At 38.7% G+C, this 20,241-nt stretch overlaps 1 protein-coding gene across 2 annotated transcripts in view; it reads left to right on the top strand.

Annotated features, from left to right (window-relative positions):
* The window catches only part of CAPN9 (calpain 9), a 38,631-nt gene extending 23,428 nt beyond the window's left edge, over positions 1 to 15,203 (top strand). Inside the window, exons 11-20 of one of the 2 annotated variants that reach the window (XM_088143372.1) lie at positions 364 to 572; positions 1,160 to 1,196; positions 1,431 to 1,511; positions 3,907 to 3,964; positions 5,048 to 5,109; positions 6,465 to 6,533; positions 8,515 to 8,593; positions 10,154 to 10,270; positions 11,066 to 11,124; positions 14,753 to 15,203. In XM_088143372.1, coding sequence (XP_087999498.1) covers positions 364 to 572; positions 1,160 to 1,196; positions 1,431 to 1,511; positions 3,907 to 3,964; positions 5,048 to 5,109; positions 6,465 to 6,533; positions 8,515 to 8,593; positions 10,154 to 10,270; positions 11,066 to 11,124; positions 14,753 to 14,779 — 798 coding nt within the window. In that variant the 3' untranslated portion in view covers positions 14,780 to 15,203. Of the gene's footprint in view, positions 1 to 363; positions 573 to 1,159; positions 1,197 to 1,430; positions 1,512 to 3,906; positions 3,965 to 5,044; positions 5,110 to 6,464; positions 6,534 to 8,514; positions 8,594 to 10,153; positions 10,271 to 11,065; positions 11,125 to 14,752 lie in introns of both variants that reach the window. The other variant, XM_007423663.2, reaches the window with a different exon arrangement.
* The last annotated feature ends 5,038 nt before the right edge of the window (positions 15,204 to 20,241 follow it).

Raw genomic sequence — 20,241 nt, 5'->3', positions numbered from 1 at the left:
CTTTGGGTTAAGATTCAATGGGGTGCTGGTCTAAAGCCCCTTTTGGTTGTCTTATTTCTTAAACATATAAAAACAATAAATATCAGCAAACAAAAAATTCCAGGAAACAATTAGGCAGTACAGATATTGGGTTTCCATATATAGCGGCCTCCTGCATTTAGTAGCTGTCGTGCTGCACATGTAGTCGGGGTATAGCATGATATATAAAGTGTGGACAAAACGGTGGGACAATAAATCAGTATTGGAATTTGGAAGCTGAACTCCAAAGGGCATGAATATATTCCTCAATCAACCAACAACAACAACAACAGAGCACCTGACGTATCAGTCAAGCTGAGAAATAATCTGAACGTTTAATTTCAGAGTCCCAATAAAGATGAACACTTGACAAAGGAGTTTTTTCGCTTCCATGCGTCCAAAGCCAGGAGCAAAACCTATATCAACTTAAGGGAAGTTTCTGACAGATTTGCGCTGCCACCTGGGGACTACATTATTGTTCCAACCACATATGAGCCAAATCAGGAGGCTAACTTCTGTCTAAGGGTTTTTTCTGAAAAGAAAGCAGTTACAAAGTAAGTATGCCAAGCATCTCACCCAACCAGAGTACAAAAGTCCATTATCAACTGATCCCTGTTGAAAAGCTATAGAGATTTACATCTGAAGGCTCCAGGAATAATTAGGCCATTCTAGCTCCTAAGACAGTGTTGTCCAAACTTGGCCACTTTAAGATGAGTGGACTTCAACTCCCAGAATTCCCCAGCCAGCCCCAGTTGAAGTCCACTCATCTTAAAGTGGCCAAGTTTGGACAACACTGTCCTAAGAGAAGCTGGCTTGTCTCAGTGGCTACTAAGTTCTACCAGCTGTTAAGACTTTGCTCCACTGTTCCAGGATGTAGGACATGAGATAATGGAGGATGAGCCCATAGTTGCATCCCCTGCTGTAAAAACATAGAAGATTTGTGAGATCATTGGAGAACAACCTTGCTGGCATCTGCTGTTAACATTTCTTTTAAAGTAGCCCATAATGACTTTTTGATGTTAAATGGCACAATAGAAATTTACAAGTGCTTTTCTATTGTAACTAATCTTGATGACCTGATTTCTCTTATGAAATTCCAGTGGAAAGTCAGATTTTTAAAAACTGGATTCATGTTTTATAGGGAGATGGATGGAAATGTGAACATTGATTTGCCAGAGGTATGTTAAAGTTTAATTAAGGATCAAATCAATCAAATCATTAAATAATTGTTCTACTGCCTTTTCAGCTGTTTAAAGATTATAGAATACCAATTTAATTAAAGAATTACAGAGTCTATCAAACAATATATTAATACATGCCTTTTCTAAAATGGATCTAACCTGAAGTGTGGTAAATAGAAATACTGAGGATTTTTGTTTGTTTCTCCATTAATAATCTTTGGGTAATTTCAGATTCCTGAGCCAACACAACCCCAACAAGAAACTGAAGAAGAAAAGCAGTTCCGGGACTTGTTCAAGCAGATTTCAGGACCGGCAAGTCAATTAATAACAATGATAGATCCTGTTAGAATTTTGGATGGTTACTGGCAGAATTTATGCTTTTCATGTAAAAGATCCAGATTTTATCCTGGGCTAGGGAAAGCAAAAATAAAATACCTCTCTAAGCTTATCCACGTGCCCTGCTCACCAGAGCACAAATATACCCCACTAACCATCTCTTGAGAACATGTCCTTGGAACTTAGCCTCCATCTCAACGGTAACCTACTGTTGAGGCAAACAGAAGCTGATTTAATATGTTCTAGCATGAAAGTAGCGTTTCCCCTGCTACTGCAGCAGGCCACCTTTTTTGCAGACACTCTTGGGTACAAGGAAGAGGAGACCTCAGAGGTCAGCAATCCTCTGGGCTCCAGTTGACCTGTGAGACTGTCTCCTATCCATCTGTTGTGGTCTGTTGTTCCATAGTGATTTGTTCCATGGTTGCTAGGGAGGCTGGACACCTTAAATGTCCTAATCCATAGCAAATTGGGATGCAGTCTACCTGAGCAAAAGCACCAATGGGGAATGCTATCTCTGAACCCAGACAATTCTACCCCAATAGGAAGATAGTGACAGTGCCAACCATTTGCTCATTAGATGGAGACATGTGAAACAACAGCAGGATACATGCAACCCAGTGCGGCATGATAAATTCTGAATACCTCAACACCTGGAAGAGTATATTTCTGTTTTGTAGGTTCAGATAAAAAAAAATCCTGAAGTGTTGATATCCAATTCATGTAAGAGATGTGTGTTTGCAATATATTATTCAAACTCTAAATGCATGGTATTGCTATTGATATAATTAAGCCAATAAAACAGATCAACCTGGTCCTAAGGTCTGGTTCTACAATTGCGCAGTTAGCTTCTGAATGGCCTGTTCCACCAACCAATCCTTGATCTTTGCGAGCCTTTTAATGAGATTAGCCTACAAGAGATGCCTTGCCAATCATTGATGCCAGCCACTTTCATGAAGAGGGAATGACACTCAAGAAAACCTCTAAGTTTGTGTTTTATTATTCAGGGTTACGATTCCAGGCATTTTGGCTCAGGAGTTACATTATCATCAGGGATAGATCAAGAGATTGTCTGCAGGAGGTAAAACAACAAAAATCCTTTGAATATCACGCATTATATTCCAGGCAGCCAAAATACGTTGCCTCCAGAGGCAGAACCTCCCATTACACCTCTCACCCGCCCTGCCAATAAAAATTCAAAAATTATTCAAAAATAGATGCAAGGGTGTCTGCAAATGTTGGAATGTGCATCACAACACAAACCCCACTCCTTGTGTACTTACATTGTTTCATCACAAGCTACAGGTAGGGTTAAGAACGCCTAGTTTATAGAAGACCCATAGTTAAGAATGGAGCCTATTGTAGCAAAATTTGAGTTAAATATGATTCAAGTTAAATACACAATGGTTCGAGTTAATTACACAGTACTACTTATACAGTATTATACAATAATATTGTTCCAGCTTACATACAAATTTGACTTAAGGACAGTCCTTGGGAATGAAACTCGTTCTTAAACTGGGGACTACCTGTAATAGGTAAGGGGTGGAGCTTCCATCATGACATCACAATACACGTTTCATCATTTTGACAAAATCTCAGCTTGCTACAAATATCCCCGCTTGACAATGATTGAAGAAAGGTGCCAAGGTCAGAAAGGTACTATGACAAATGTTATTAATGCCAAAATTGATCAAACCCTCCTGCCTTATATTTTTTTTCTTACTGCTGGCTCCTGGTCAACTCTCACTGGTTAGTTCCAAATTTTGGATTGGTTCACTTCTCTAAACAAGTGTACCTTAAAACCAGGCTAGGATTAAGGAATGGGTTACAACAGAATACTGGACAGACATAGTTAGATCAGAATGTATGCTGATAGTGAATGTCAGTATGAGTCCCAATTAGCTTGCCTGCCTGATAAGATCATAAAGGGCTTTACTGTAAGTTAGCAGTGAGCAATATCTCTTCCATCAAGTATTGCATTCCTTGAAAAGTAATATTTAGGGGCCCATCACTGTTTCCAGATTCACATTGTTTGAGATATGAGATTCGTTGGGGTAGACAACTAAGATTTGGGGCTGACTGGTCCAGTTCTCTGGATCAGTCTTTCTCAGGAGGCTTGCATATTCTCCGTTTCTTTTTAGTCTAAGAAACCGTCTAAAGGCATTTTAAGATTGGCTAGTGGAAAGAAGCATTGCAGAGTTAACCAAAGCTAATGAAGCTGATTTCCTGCAGCGATTTAGTTCTCTCATGGTGTTGTCCTTGTTGCTTTCTTTTTGTCTTTCAAACGGTGAACTCTTCCAAACAAAGGAATCATTTTTAAGTATAGTGCATTTTGAACCCACAAACGCTGCTTTCCTTTATTCAATTGCAGGACATGGAGATCAATGCAGAGGAACTTGAATATATTCTGAATGCTGTGTTGAAAAAAAGTAAGTGTCAACACGGCCACAGCACCTCTATCCTGGCTGGCAAATGGTCTTATGTCCTGTATGATGATGAAATGGGCAAACCTGCACACAAACAAATTAAGCAAATCCCAGGCCAACCCCATGCACTGTTTCTTAGAAGTAAGTCTGGTTGAGATCTGTCAGTTCACTCTTTCATGCCAGGATAAAGACAGATGTGTTGTTCAAGAAAAAAGTCATGTATGGTTCTTGCTAAATATTTGCAATAGACATCTAGTCTAACAAATGGAACATTTCATCGGTCTGGCCCCCATCCTCTTGGCTACTTACAGACTGCCAATCTCTCTCTACAGCCATATAAGGCTTTCTCATTTGTGTGTTTGTATTTTATCCTTCTTTCTCCCTTTTCAAAACAACTCTTTTAAAAATATAATAGCAAAATTGCTTAGGGAATCTGGGGGAGTCTCTGTGAGTTCATGATGACACATATAGAGGGCAATCAACATTAATCCTTAATTTTTATGGGAAACTTGACCATAGTGAAAAAAGGCTATGCTTTTGGACCAAATGCCCTGACAGCAGAACCAGAGTATCCACAGTGGTCTAATGACAATTTACCAGTGTTTACCCCGGCTACACTATATTAAGCAGAAATTCTAAACAGATGTGTAAATGCTATTAGGGATTTGTATTATCAACATAGCAACATAATGGCAGGATGGAACAAGAATAACAAGACCACCACAACAAGAATAAAAGTGTTTCAATAGAATCAGAAATACGCACCCTGGTTCCGATAATTAGTAGAGCTTAATTCTAGCGGGGAGTTATACAGAGATTAATGTCCAAAAGAATAGTTCAGTAGAGCTGATATGATGATGATTACTTGATCATTTTCTGAGTTGTGATCCCACTACATGGGAAGGACAGGAGGAATCATATTTCACTTTTACATCATTACATTGCCCTGTGAAGGAAAACTTATGCATTCACAGATTAATATATGTTGTGCCAAACTTCAATATATGAAGCCGCTAAATGTTTGTTTAGCTTTTAGTTTGGGATGAAATTATTGGAGACAAAGAATTTGTTTTTATATTCCAGCAGGCAACATCAAATTCAAGAAAATAAGCCTCCTGTCATGTAGAAATATAATTTCCTTAATGGATGTATCCTTTTAAATAGAGCATGAAGACTTCTTTGAGTGAATGTGATGAAAATGCTACAGTCAACTCTATGAGACTTTGCCATCTCAAAAGATGTGTCAGATATTGAAGGAAGACAAAATGGCATTTTAGACTTTCAATTTTCATTATTAAAAATATGGACATGAAGCAGAACCAGTAACAGTCTACAGATCATTTGTGAAGTTATGTTCAAGAAAGGTGGAATCAACAGTTTTCATCCAAAGTCTTGCAAAAGGCATTTTATTCAATTGCATAATGGCCCTTTCCCCTTTTACTCCTCCCAAAGGCTAACTTCCAAATCTTCTCTGGCAGTTTCCTGATTTTCTGGAATCAATTTGGAAGATGAGGGGGCCACAGAGGAGAAGGAATCAATTCCGCCAGTGCTATTTGGTGAATGGACATAAGTAGATATAAGCTCCTTTTCTGAACATAGACCTAGCTGGCTTCTCCACCACTACCACCACCTCCTCTACCTCCTCTGCCTCCTCCTCCTCCTCCTCCTTCTCCTCCTCGTTGCTACTAAGTACAGACTATCAAGGTCAGTACATACTATTTTGCAGTAAAATACATACTGTACAGATACATATTCATCATCATATTTTGTTTTCTTTCATGGCCAACCATATATATAGTACAGAAAAGGGGAAAGAAGTAATGAGCAAAATAAATTAAAGGCAGAAGATAAGGGAAAGCAAAGGAAACCTAATTAAACATCCACATCGGCACCATTCACTATACTTCTCCATAACAATATATATATATATTGCTATATAAATATATACATATTAGATTTACTGCCTCACTGCATTGTTTCAACAGATTCCGAGGGCCTTCAGACAAATAACAGATTGCATGGTAAACTCATAATAGCAGAGATTATTGTGGGAGGAGAGGGAGGAGGAAGAGAAGAAGATGCTGGGTGGATATTTTGGGTGAAAATTAAACAAGCTCCCAAACTTTTAGGTTCTCTGAGCTCCTGAGCCATGGCATGAGGGTCTCAGCACTACCGTCTGCCCAACTTGGCCTAGTCTAGTCATAGCCTATTGCACTCAGTTTCGTATGGCATTTCTTGAACCGGGCGCTGGGAGTAGTGCCTCGATTTTAATCTAATGTTTCTCTATAGTAGAGCACTGGCTTTGGCAAAGAGAGCCTAGAAAGATGATTCTATCAGTAGAGTCTTTGCTACAAAAGAACATCTTAAGGCTAATCTATGGGAACAGCCTATTAATTAAACAGGTTTAATTTGTTTAAATAAATCTCTTCATGGAATAGGACACTGAGATTATATATTATATTTAATCTGCCATTACTGTTTTCCTTAATGGGAACTGCATCAGTCCAGTGGGAATGGAAAACTGGAATTCAACGAATTCAAAATTTTCTGGGACAAACTGAAGAAGTGGATTGTAAGTTGATTACACAGTCGCTTTGTTTTATCTGCTGTTTTATTAGACATTTTGGAAGGTATTTTAGAGCAGAAATGATGAAGAACCACTACAATTTAATAAGAATGTTCTAAAAGAAAAAAGCAATCATTCTATGAAATTGTGTTTTTTTTCTGTTATTCATACCACTGTTGCAGGAACATTAACAGTGCTTTTGACTAAATAAAAAAAATCTATTTTTGAAATAATGAATGCCAGAAATGTTCCTCTGGATGAGGCCAAGTGAAATAACTCTTGCTGTTGACACATTGCAAGAAAAAACTGCTGATTCATGAGCAGAAGAATAAAATCTTGCTTAATGTCTCAATTTCCACTGATGATTTTGACGCCTGTCTCCTCCAATTATCAACAAATGTAATTTGAAGTGGCCTATTAGATCCACAGGAACATTAACCCTAAAATCTAAAGGAGCAAATCCTAAAATAATTAAGTTACCTGTGATAGATTATTATTTTTCTCTTTCAATTCCAGCCATGTTTTTAGCAAATTACAATAATTGGGTTCCTGTTACATCTCTATGGACTGAGTATTTGCTGCCTGTTAGCCACCATCCTTTACTCCAGATTCAGTCAAAACAGTGGTGTTGAGGGTTAAATACTGTACGCAGTTGGCTTGTGGTACAATATTATTCCAATCTAAATTAGTGCACTTAGCTGGATGCCTTAGCAGGATGAGAAACAAGGTCTAGTGCTCTTCCCAGGGAGGTTTGCAGGCTGTTGTGTTTGTAGCAAAAAAGTCAAAATGGTAGCCACAACCACACAAAGTTCTAGTACTTTTTTATATGTATCACATGTGTCACAGTTGTCGACTTGAGTTTTTTTACTCCCCTGCAGAGGCCTCTGTCTCTTCCCCAAGTTCTTTGTTCTTTCTCTGTTCTTTCCATAAGCTGCATTAGGGAAATTTTCCATGTACTCATCTCTTTTGTTAGCAAACACATGTGTGCACGCTTTCAAGTGCATCTTGACACCTGGCAACCACATGGACAAGTTCATGCAGCTTTCTTGCAACATTTTTTGGAAATGATTTGCCCTTGCCTCCTTCCTAGGGCTGAGAGAGAGTGACTGGCCCAAGGTCACCCAGCTGGCTTTCGTGCCTAAGCAGGACTAGAACTCACGGTCCCCTGGTTTCTAGCCCAGTGCCTTTAACTACCACACCACACTGGCTTTCATTAACAAGCCTGTTGGGTTCCAAATATATACAGATTACAACTGCTTTTGAACATTACCCATTTCTTTAAAACTAGCAAAGTATCCACTGATGTAATCAATTAAGGCAGGATATAAGAATATCAATTAAGAAAATAAATGTACAAGAATCCATAGTACCCTGAGTAATTGTAAGCTAGTTCATGTTGAAGTTCATGTACTGAAAAGGGGCATTTATGCAAAAACAAATAGTGATTGGCTGTATGAACCTAGAGACTAGAGGCGTTGCATCTAAATGTATTTCTGCTTTTAGAAATCATATTCCATACTTCTGCCTGTTATTTCTCAAAGTGGATTTACTAATTTTGGAGTTTCAAAAATGCTTTGTGTGTATTTGAAAATTTAAAACAGTAAAAAACTTCATAAATGTGTGCCCATAATGTAAGTATTGGTTATAGCCTACAGTTAAGTGCAATGCTAAAGAGAAACTCAATACTATATACTTATCCAACAGTCACATATTCATATATTCTTATACAGAACAGTTCAAACTAACTTGCAAGAACTGGCAAAAACATTATTTCAAAAGAAATGGTAGACAGAGAACCATGTTAGTCTATACGGTCAAAAATCAGAAGGAATCTGATCGTACGTTTTCAGATCAACCGGTTTTATTAAAAGGCTAAGCTTTTGCTGTATTCACAGTTTTTGACTTCAAAAAGAAAATCTCAACTCAGTGATTAATTTACGACATCCATGCTTATTATTTGCTGTGTATTTTTCTCTCTTTGATTCAGAGCCTCTACCTTCATTTTGACTCTGATCAGTCTGGCACAATGTCTTCCTATGAACTTCGCCTTGCTTTAAAAGCAGCAGGTACCACTTTTCTGAATGGTTTTTGCAATAGGTGACAACTTAGGACAGTATATTGTACAAGGCAAAAAGGATTATTGGGAAGGATCCTACCCCAGTCTTTCCCGATTACTTTCCTTAAGGCAGATTTTGTGCCAAGTCCCTTGTTTGCTGACACAATATCAATTTTTTTTTCAAGGGTAATCACTGCTTGAGACATATGATAAAGAATACAGTCAGAATCTGTTCTTCTATAGCAGTGTTTCTCAACCTTGGCAATTTTAAGATGTGTGGACTTCAACTCCCAGGATTCCCCAGCCAGCATGCTGGGAAATGTGTGGAGTTGAAGTCCACACATCTTAAAGTTGATACAGTTGAGAAGCCCTGGGAGAATGACTTTAGAAGAAAGGTATTAACTTTAGTCTCCTGCTGAGGGAATGTCCCCACCTTCATGAACAACTGTTAACAATAAATAGGGGAAAACAAAGACAATTTACCCAGACTATAATTCCCGTAAAAGTTATAGCATAGGAGCAAATGTTTTTACTCTCTATCTTCTTCCCCCCTTCTTTTCTGTCCTGAATCTCCCCTCCTTCAGCTTCATTGGCAGTGAAGTTACAATGGAGTTGTCCTACTGACAAATGGATATCAATGGAACGGGCAGGACAATTTCCACACCAGGCTGCAGTCATCCTGCACATCCTTCTCTAGAAGAGATGTGAAGGTGGAAGGCTAAGTCAGTTACTATTAGATTATACATATGCTGATGCAGTAAAGTGTTCCGCATTTGCCATTTTAATGTTCATTCCCACAGCTTGGAGATCATCTCTTGGAGCTTATACAGGCAACCAATGGAATCTACATCAACCCCACTTAAATGGGGTGCAGCCATCCTGAATGCTATTTCTGCCACTGTTATGGCTAATAACATCCACAATTTATTCAATCCATAATGGCCTGATTAAGACTGGAGGTGCGGGATGGGGACTCTTCTACATCCCCTTACTACTCCCATTTCACAAATACAACTGCCCCTGTAAGTGGTGCAAAGAAAAACAAAAAGTTAGCAGAACTGAAAGCAGCCCCAATTTGAGCAGCCACTCTGGCTTCCCATCTCTGTACCAGAGATTAGAAGGGAGAGAGTACCTTCTGTTCAACTGTCCCTTTCAGACGTGGGCTTTAAGAAGTCCTGAGTAAGGTAAATTAGTTCGGATATATTTCTGATCCAGCAATGAACAGGTTGCGCAACAGGGGAGAATGGTAAAAGTAGAGAGGAACTCCTTCCTTCTCTCTCTCCTCTCAAAATAATATATCTGTGTATACACATAATTCTCCTTAGGAGCATACTCTATGCATTAGATGAGATAAAAATATGTGTGTAACCTGCCTGTCTTGCTAGGAACGGATCTGTATCACCCACCTATAAGGCTAAAAGTCTGTTTTTCAGATAAAAACTGTTTTTCTCAGATTGCCAAACTTTGCATTGATAATGACAATATCATTTAAAAGTGGGTTTTCAAATGATTGGCTTGAAGACTAGCAAACTTGAACTGTTAAAGAAACTCATATTTACCTTTCTTTAAGGATTTCAAGTCAATAACTATCTGCTGCAGCTGATTGTGTTAAGATACTCCGATGATCAGCATCAGATTGAATTTGATGACTTCTTAAACTGCCTAATTCGCTTAGAAAATGCAAGCAGTGAGTATCTTCACATGGTACTATTTGTTTCCTTATTGAATGCATTTTTATCTTCAGTAGTATGTGATAGACCATGAATGACCATTCTAATTATTTCAACTTCATTCATAATTTGGTTTTGAATCAGTTAAATCCTAACAATAGTATAATTTTGTACATGTCTTCTGAGAAATAAGCCTTCCTGCGTCCTTTGGGTCCTAATTAAAACTTAAGATGGATGTCCCTATTTTGCTTGTTTTATAACAATCTTGTAAATTTAGAATTAATATATTTCAGTAAATGTCTGTAGGGTTACAGCTTTGATGGCTTGCAGATATGGAATACAAGTTAGAAACCATACATTCACTGTACATTTCATGTGACTCTATATCCATATGGGATCATTTCATGAAAGGCAGATTTCTACAACTGTGCTATGTATCTGTCTATGGAATCCTTGTAATAAAAACCTGATGAATGGCGATATGGCCTGTCATTCTTAAGATCTGAAGAGTCCCAGTAGTAAATGTTTGAAAATTCTGACATTAATCAATGCATCTCAAAGCCATGCTAGGTTGTTCCAAAAATGTCCAAATGTCACCTTCATTTCTGTCACCAACCAGTAAAGAACATTTATCCCGGCATAAAGAAATGTCAGAACAATCTTCAGTTTTGCAGACATCATTAATGTTTCCCACTGGGACTTCTGGAATCCTACCTGTAAATATTAACATTTACTTTATGTCTGACATTTTATTGAAAAAGGGGTTTTGAACATTTCAGTAACTGAAAATAACATTAACATTCTTCTTGCAGGAGTATTCCAGGCATTATGTGTGGAAAACAGAGATTTCATTAACCTTCATATAAATGAGGTAAACCCTTAAGAGCACAAAAGCCAAACATTGTTTGTCAGTTGTGATTCTACTTTCCTCAATTCACTTTTTACTGGACATATTATCCTGGGGACATAATGAAGCTAATTAAAGAGATTGGTTTCCTGCATCTTTTTCAGGTGGTTACTTAAGGCTGTTCTTCATGTCCTGCCCTGTTAGCATGCATCCCTTCAGACGCTTAAAAGCAGGGCCACATAAAATGCAAGACTGTCTCTGCCTCCACAATGGGGCCATGACGTGGTACTACATACCACTATACAACTATAACATGGGGTGGTTTAAGGATAGCGATTAGTGGAAGTTCCAGCTTATTTTCCCCTTCCCACTCTGCCTCAACTGCCAGCCCACCAATCACTCCCAGTACTGTAGGAAATGTATGGGGGGAAGGGGCAAGTGCTATACACCTTAGTTGCCTATTTCTTCAATAGATGGGATTAAATCAGGAGGTAAATTGCCTGTTTCACTCCCCCAACTTCCAGGGATTTTTCCCCACCTCTTTTATGCAGTCTTCTGAAAAACTGCTGGATATGCATATTAATCTATGTCCTGCAGCCTTCTGGTTATATGCTTGACACCCATGAAATCAGCATCCAACAATCTTCCGGAACCCGAAACTGTATTGCAAAAGGTCCTACTCATGTATAGTGATCTTTTGGAAGACCACAACATGTGTCAAACCATTTCCTCTGTGGCTTGGTTCACTTCACTTACCTCTCCCCCATATTTGCTTTTTACGTATGTGTTCAAACTGGATTCTCATACCTTGCCTTGGGAACTTCTGCAATGCTGCGTGAGCTGTCTCACAACACTTAACATACACACAGCAAGATGGGAAGGGATGGGAGCAAGCAGGGTACTGAAGCATCATTTTGCACTAGGAATATGGTCACTAAAACAGACCAGGTGCATTTCACTGTATCTAGTTTACAAATCATAGCTTAAAGTCAAGTTTGTGATAAAATGCAGAAAGGGTTCACATTTCTCAGACTAAAAAAATGAAAAAAGTGTTTTGTCATAGCCAAGGAACCAAAATCTACTTTAGAGTAAATCAACATTAATGCATTTATTTTTCAAAATACAAAACTAGGATTCTATGATGCCTTAAAAAATAAAGGAAGCTCATGGAAGTTTATATGACAATAAATGTAGCACCACATAGCTCTTAGATGTTTTCTTGTAATGACCTAAGATCACGCCCTTCTGGAATATAAGCTTGACCAAGAGCGTGAAACTATTTTGAAATTGGGACATGTTGGACATTTAGCTGTGGGAGACTTGTCTATTCAAAGAATGGCCCAAGGCATTGCTGCAAATAAATATGCTAGAGACTGGTGCATTGCTGCCCACCAGCTTTTAATTAAATTAATTAAGAATTAATTAAATTATTTTTGAATTAAAAGAATCTTTAAAAATGTCAGGTGGAGCAACTAGCTAGTGAATACCAAGGGAGGCATCCACGGGCATTTTGGTGCCTGTGGCATCATGTTGCTTACCCCTAAGCAAAACAGAGAGATTCTGCTTTCTGAAGGCTACCCAGAGAGTTACACAACTGGATGAGACTTGGAACTTAAGCCACTCAAGAGGCTTGCCATCCAGCCTGTACCCAAACCCTAATCCCAATAATTAAATAATTAACCACTCTCTACCATTCAGACCAAAACGTAGAGAACGTCAGCAGTAGTGGTTTATGGCACGATCCAGCTGTTGCTATGATCATATACAGAGGATGAACAGTCTCCAGTTATCCATCACAGTTCATGCCTTACTTGCCTCAAGAACAGGAAGGTGAAGGTAGCTGAATAGCTGATAGAACAGTCAAGTCTCCTTTAGGTCATGCTCAACTTTTGGTAACTTCTGGTAACACTAGAGCCAGTTTGGTCTAATGGTGAAGGTACCAGGCTACAAAGCAGGAGACTGTGAGTTCTAGTCCTGCCTTAGGCATGAAAGCCAGCTGGCCAACTTTAGGCCAGTCACTCTCTCTCAGCCCAACTCACCTCACAAGGTTGTGGTTGTAGGGAAAATAGGAGGAGGAAGGAGTACTAGGTATGTTCACCGCCTTGAGTTATTTATAAAAATAATAAAGGCAGGATAAAAAAAAAAAACCTTCATGGACCACAAGCTTCTTAGTAACCATACCCAAGTCTTTTGCCATTGCCTTCTTTCAGGATGTATTGAACTTCCCAGTTTAGCCAGCAACCCTGGCATTTCCTGGCCATTTCCCACCCAAATACTAACCAGGTCCAATCCTGTTTAGTTTCCAAGCCTAGACAAAGTCTGCAGAAACTGACAGAAGGGCTGAACTATTTAACACTGGTAAAGCCCTACCAGAGCTGCTCTTCCTTGCTAGTCTCACTTGCCTGAATATATACAGGAGTGTGTCAGTGGCCAGGGGTGTCTGCAGGGCATAATCCAAAAAGTCAAGATGGCAGCTACAACTATATCATCAAAGCCCCACTCCTTTTAACAGGCATCACCTCTTGTTTTTTTTTTTTTAATTTACCCCTGTGGATGCCACTGTTAGCAGCTGTTCAATATTTAATGAAATCAAAATGGCTCTGTCCATGTGACGCTTATTGTTATCACTGCTCCCAAAATAGCCGCAATGATATATTAAAAATAAAACAATAAAAACTGGTGTCGTAGCTGCACAGACACCATTAATGGCAGATCAGTGAAATTTGTCCCGCATAATACTAGGCAAAACCATCACCCTATTACCTCAGTTTCTCAGCCAAGTCAATTACAAAGGACACAAATGCAAATTAAAACAAATTCTGATGAAGAGACACTTAAACCAATTCAAATATTTCTTTGCATAGATGAAGAGAGATGCTTTAACATCTTTTCTTTTTCATGTCAGACTAACAAATGATATGCTGGCCATTTCCAACGTTTTGAAATATTTTCCTTTATTCCAGCAGAATGATAGTTAATGCTAGTTAGCTATCCACACACATGCACACACACATCACACACATTTACGAGACAGCAAGCTCACTCCCAGACATGCCAGCTGTTCAGAAGGAAAATATAAGATGATTTGTTTAATATCACAGTTTATTCAGTAAAGGTTTTTCCCCCTTATATATTGTCATAATAAATGATTTCATGGGTAAGTATTAATAGCTCAGGATTGTAGTAAGACTTGGGAGTCTGAGTTTCAAATATCTATTTGGCCATGATGTTTATTGGCTAACTTTAGGCCAGTCACTATCTCTTAGTCTGACTACCTTACAAGCTTGATGTGAAGACAAAACAGGGAGGAATATTTGCAGTCTTGTGCTTCTCTGGAAAAAAAGGTGCCATATAAGTATAATTTTTTTAAAAATCCATTGTGACCAGCTGCTAGAACCCCCATTTATGTTGCTGTGTCTGGGGAGGAAAGATAATTTTTGGGGAGAGAGCACTAACTTATTTTCCTATTCAACCAGAGAATACTTTGCATAATGACAGTGCTTCCCATGAATAGACATACACAGAAGGGTACCCATTCAAAATATGAAGAGACAGAAAGACCCCAGCTCCTGATAAACTGGAAGGTATCAATTGTAACACTTAGTCTCTCTCTCTCTCTCTCTCTCTCTCTCTCTCTCTCTCTCTCTCTCAGTTTATTAATTTGACTATGAACATCTGAAGGCCTCGAAGGTGGATTTCAGCCAGTCTCCAACATGCTTCTGAGTTGAGCTGAGTTCAGACTGTTCCCCAAATCATTGAAAATTACAGAGAATGTTTGTATTGTCTACCTTTTCCTATACTCACCTATCATGAATATGTGGTTTTAGAACTCAAATACAAATAGGTATTTTCTAGACTTGAAGTCTTATTATTCCAGTCAGCACAGGATAATGGAAGGATAATGGGATCTGAAGACCTAAACATCTGGAGGGCAGTAAGCTGAGGAAGTTGGGATAACTTTTATTTGTATATGAATATATTGCACAATACATATGAATACATAATGAATTACTGTTTAGACGACATAAGTGAATAGCCCTAAGCAATCATTGTCTTTTGATTTAACATAATTATGTTGGTTCCCAATAAACATTTTGTCTCTATTTATTTGTCTCCAGCTAGTCTAAAGTCATCTAAATTGGGCCAATTTCTCATATGATGGCATTGCCAGAGAATTCCACAGTTGATGTATATTACAAAGAAGTGCATCTTTTCATTGGTTTTGCATCTTGCTTCATTTAACTTCAGACCCATGAGTTCTGAGAGAGGCCTTTAATTCCAGAAATATTCAATATCTCATTTTGTACATCTGGAGCTCCTCAGCTCAACTGCTTTTACTCATTATTTCAGTCCCAGAGGCTTTGCTATTCCTTTTTCTAAACAGATCTAAACAGATCAGGAATGCTGAGTATCAAGAATCTCCATCTGGCATTGCTAGATGTTTTGTGTTTCTTTATGGAGAACACAAACCAACTTGTTTGACTCTACATCTATGTAGCAAGTGCATTAGAAGTTCTGTGCAATTATTCAGGTTTTCCTGGATTCCATCCAGATGAAGAATGAAAGTTCATTTGTACATTAAAACTGTGGAGAAAAGAACATCTTCCCTCAGTGTTTAGGTTCCAGCCCTTTCTCCTTTCTAATCTTCAGTTGTCATCATCATAGCTTAGCAATAAAAGGGGATTAACTGACTCTATAATAGTCTATTACATACAGCCCAACCCACTCCTTTTCCAAGTTTCAAAAGAACAAATATGATGTGGTAGAAGATTTTATGTATGACTTGCTTGCAGAGTAGTAAAAAGCCATATGCTTTTATATCCATTTACAAGATTATTGAGAGCTGTGTCTTTATTTTGAGCTTACATTGCAGTGATGGTGCTGCCTATGACTTACCAATATTATCTACATTGCCCTAATGGGGCTCCAGCAAATGAAAATGAAATACCGAATTTCTTCTTTACTCCTTGATTAACTGACCTTGAAACACAGGTACATGACGGTCCTTTCAAAGTCCATTTAAACTTGGAAATACATTGCCTGGTATCTAAAAGGATTAGATTTGCAATACTGATCTGATTCACTTCCTAAAAGATTAGCATGGCTGTAGTTTTGGTTCTGCACCACAGTGCCCACTAAAGAAGTCGGCTTTTACTTGCCTCCTGCTTTGTATAAAACTGGAACAAATACAAAGGAGTCCAGATTAAGAGGTCCAGAATTACAGGCTCCATCAATCTTTCTGGGCAACAGGATCAGTACTGTAGGGGAGAAAATGGCAATGGCAGGTCTCTCTATCTCACGCATGCAAGTACTGGTCCACAAAGGCAGCCTTATGTAGACTGTATCACCATAATTTAACCTGGACATACCAATGTATGAAAAACTAAAATACATTTAGTCCTCTCCAAATAGAGGTATGGCTGCCTTGCCATCTTATCCTGCTGGAAAAGTTATCCTGACTTTGTCCATTTAACACAGAGTCCATCTGGGCACTTGCTCTTTCAGAGTCTGTGTGGTCTCATCTAAGTATAGTTATGAATCTCCATCTAGAATATTTAGTTTACCAGTTCATATGATTCAATGACCCCTCAATTTTTTTATATCGCCAACAAAGAAAATCTGATATCCATCCTTTTAAATACATTCCTGGGGATGTCCAGTAGACTCAAAATAGAATCCTTTGATTAATCAATTTAAATCTTAAATCTGATGAAACTGATTTGACATCTTTTAAGACCTGCAACCATCCATGTTCCATTATCGGATGTTTCAGTTCTTTAGTTCATACGTTGTAAATGTCATTAATAACAATTTTGCAAACATTCAAATACGAGGTGGGTTTAGTGTTGGATATCAACTCCATCAGAGATTAAAGCATCTAAGGTTCTTTGAAATAGCCAAAGCATCTGGTCCATCTTGAGCCCTCTGGTCCATCTTGAGCCTGTGCTTGACTTGATTACATTGACTTGATTACATTGACACTGTTGTGGATTAGGGAGCCAAATTCTGCTTGAAGTTCAGAAAAATCCTTAGAATAATCAGGTGTTAGCAAAATCTTGACTGATTTGAATCAATACAAGACAAGTACACTTAAGGAGGAATAAAAGGAAAATACTTTATATTGGCTTAGATTGTGAATTTAGGACAGCATTACTTAATATGAAGGACATGAGTTCTTCAAGATCTCAGTGGAGGTCTTTTCTATCACCAGTCTGATCGTTTTGGCTGCCCAGACATACCAGTGATCAAATACAAAGCTTTCTACATGCTAGGCAGGCTCTGCTCTCCCAGTGAGCTATGGAAATTCCCATTCTAATTCTGGGTACAAGCCCTTTAAAGGAAAAGATGTAATAACATTACTCTAAGGGAGCTGGAGATTCTGTTTTTACTGTTGTGAGGCTAAAATATTGCCAAGAAATTTAAGCTGACAGATAAAATCCAACCTTGTCTTCTCATAATGTAAGCAAAGCCCTGTCTGGGTTTTCTCCACTTGAGTTTAATCAGTTTGGCCATTAATGTTATTTTCATGATTGGTAATGGGATGAATTCATAGATGTATGCTTCTACAGAGCCTCGGAACAGAAGAAGCCCAATCTATTTATAGTCAGTAGAGGAGAACTCTGCTTACTTTCATGTTAGGCTTGCTGGCTGCATTTGTGGATCTGTGTTCTTATTAACGCAAAGGCTGGCCCCATCTGTTGAAAAGAGCGAATTTTTGTCATTAATCAGAACCTTAAACCCAGGACACATCCTTTAAGAAAGTTTGCTCAGGCACTAACTTCAGCATTTGTTCTGGCTCCCAATTTGTCTTCCTGGCAACACAGTTTTTTTTTACTTGTAAGCCTCTTCATAGTTTAGTCATTAATCCTTGTAGACAGTACCTCTTCCCCTACTTTGTTTTCCTCATAATTCTGGTTTACCTTAAAGCTCCCTCTGAACGTCACTATCCATGCTTTAAAATAGCCAGGAGTAAATATGGATTGCAATGGAATGTAAATGCTTGCTATCTGAAGGTTGGTGATGCACTTCCATTTTAAAAACTAGTAACCGTTGGCTATTGCTAGGTAGACATAAGTATATAACATAAGCAATGTCCTGCTGGATCAGTCCCTTGGCCTATCTAGTCCAGCTGTCTGTTCTCACAGTGGGCAACCAACTACACAAGGGAGCCCACTAGTCTCCCAGCAGATGGCCTTCAGAGCAGTCACACTGCTATCAAGGCTACTAACCGCTGATCCTGATGATGTCCATGAATCAGTCCAACCCTGTAAAAGATAGGTCATGAGGGCTCACCTGGATATGCGTGCCTGGGTGGATAGCAGCCAGGATACAAATCCTGGGTGGGTCTGTGAAAGAGAGGCAGACAAAGCATTGCTCTTCAAACTATTGATTTTCTGCATGGCCAGTATTTGTTGTCCCATGAAGCCATGCAGCTTTTTCTTGGAGAAATACACATAATGACACAGTTAAATATTACACCTCTGCTTGTTTTCCTTCTATACATTCTGCTTGCAGCATATATAAGGGGTTATCAAGGATGCACAAAATGTTTCATGCAGATACCATTCTCTGCTTGGAACAGCTGGTTTCACAGCCCATGCATGAACTGAAACCTGCACAATATGCACCAAAACACGCATAGCTGTTGCTAGAAGTCACACTGATGTCATGTGTTGTGACTTCATTGCACAAATGAGGCAAATTTGCATTATTTGGGTAATGGTATCATGACATACCTGAGATACACACGTCCCTGGAAGCTGTCCAAAGTTTCTGGCCTGGCTTGGTGATCTATAGCACAATACTGTGCTCATTTCCTCTCCCTTGTATTTTTATCCAAATGCTATTGGGCGCTTGTGCTCAAATTCCTGGATCCCAATACATGTGTGTGCTTCCTTCACATATAATGTCAAGCCTCTCCTCCTTTTGAATGTTTCTTCCCTTCAATACTTCCATTCGTTTCATCTCCCCAAATTTCAGTAATGTCTGCTACATCATTCTGACCTTCCCGTTTTGTTCCCCACACTCTCTGTATTGTGTACACACTGGAACCCTAGAATCACGCAACTTATCTATGTTCCTGGATTTGCATGTTAATTATTAGGTGCCTCCCCATGCTGTTCACCCCTCCCAATCCCATTCTCAGTATTGGCATTGCGCTATTTTCTGGATTCTTTTCTTTCCCTCCTCCCCCCAGCATTCTATTTAAACACTTCAGTATTGGGTTTTCCAGGTGCTTTCCAAACGTATTTATTTGATTTATCCTGCCTTATCTCAGAAACGCATTCAAGAATCCAAACCATATCCATGGATCCCATCTGGATAGCCAACTGTTCACATTCAGTACTCTTTTCAAGGGCCACATCCTTCAAAAAAGAGAGTGAAGAAACCAGTACCTCTAACGCTACTCCTTCACTCTCCTGTCCAGTGTTTAATAGTCCCTTGCAGTGTCTTGTTTGAATTGCCATTTATTCCAGTAGAAATAGTTGTTATGGCTTCAGTCTGTTGAGGCTTTCATGTAATGCTTTTGAGTAAGATTGGCGTAGACAAGCCTTAGTTGTAACCTTGCCACATGCAGCATATCCTGATGGTATAGATAATACAAAGTTAGACACATTTTGGGATGTACGCCACAAACTCAATCAAAGCCAGGTTTTACACCAAGCATGCTCATGCTCTTCTATGCAAGCTAGGATCTCTAGCTAGAGACTACCTTGAGAGTCTATCTATTGTAATCTGCATCCCACCAACTGGGAGATATATGCCATGTACTGACATACACTCCAGATATATTTTAATTATTGAGATACTGGAGATATGCTAAATATTTTGAAACATGAAGCTACATTTGCTCATACCATTACTTTTCCAACAATTGGGTGTTTTGGTGTATATATGTGTATGTGTGTATGTTTGTGTGAAGTTGTAAAGCACAGTGGTGGCACGAGAATAGTTATAGCTGTGCCCTTCACGTAGAAGCAACACAAAGGTGTGTTGAAGCTTCACCACTGAAAAATTACTGTCTTCTATGCACAATATTTCATATTTTATTGTGTCCAATAATCAGATTATCATTTTCTATGAGGAATATAGTAAGACAGCATCTCTAACTAATTTTAACTCAATCTTACCCACCATTAA

The sequence above is a fragment of the Python bivittatus genome, unplaced genomic scaffold (assembly GCF_059951505.1).
Source record: "Python bivittatus isolate LINGU-HERP-01145 unplaced genomic scaffold, Pbiv_v1 ctg000020_np1212, whole genome shotgun sequence".
NCBI classification, from domain to species: Eukaryota; Metazoa; Chordata; class Lepidosauria; order Squamata; family Pythonidae; genus Python; species Python bivittatus.
Note: the sequence above shows the minus strand (reverse complement) of the source record. Positions and strands in the feature narration are given on the sequence as shown.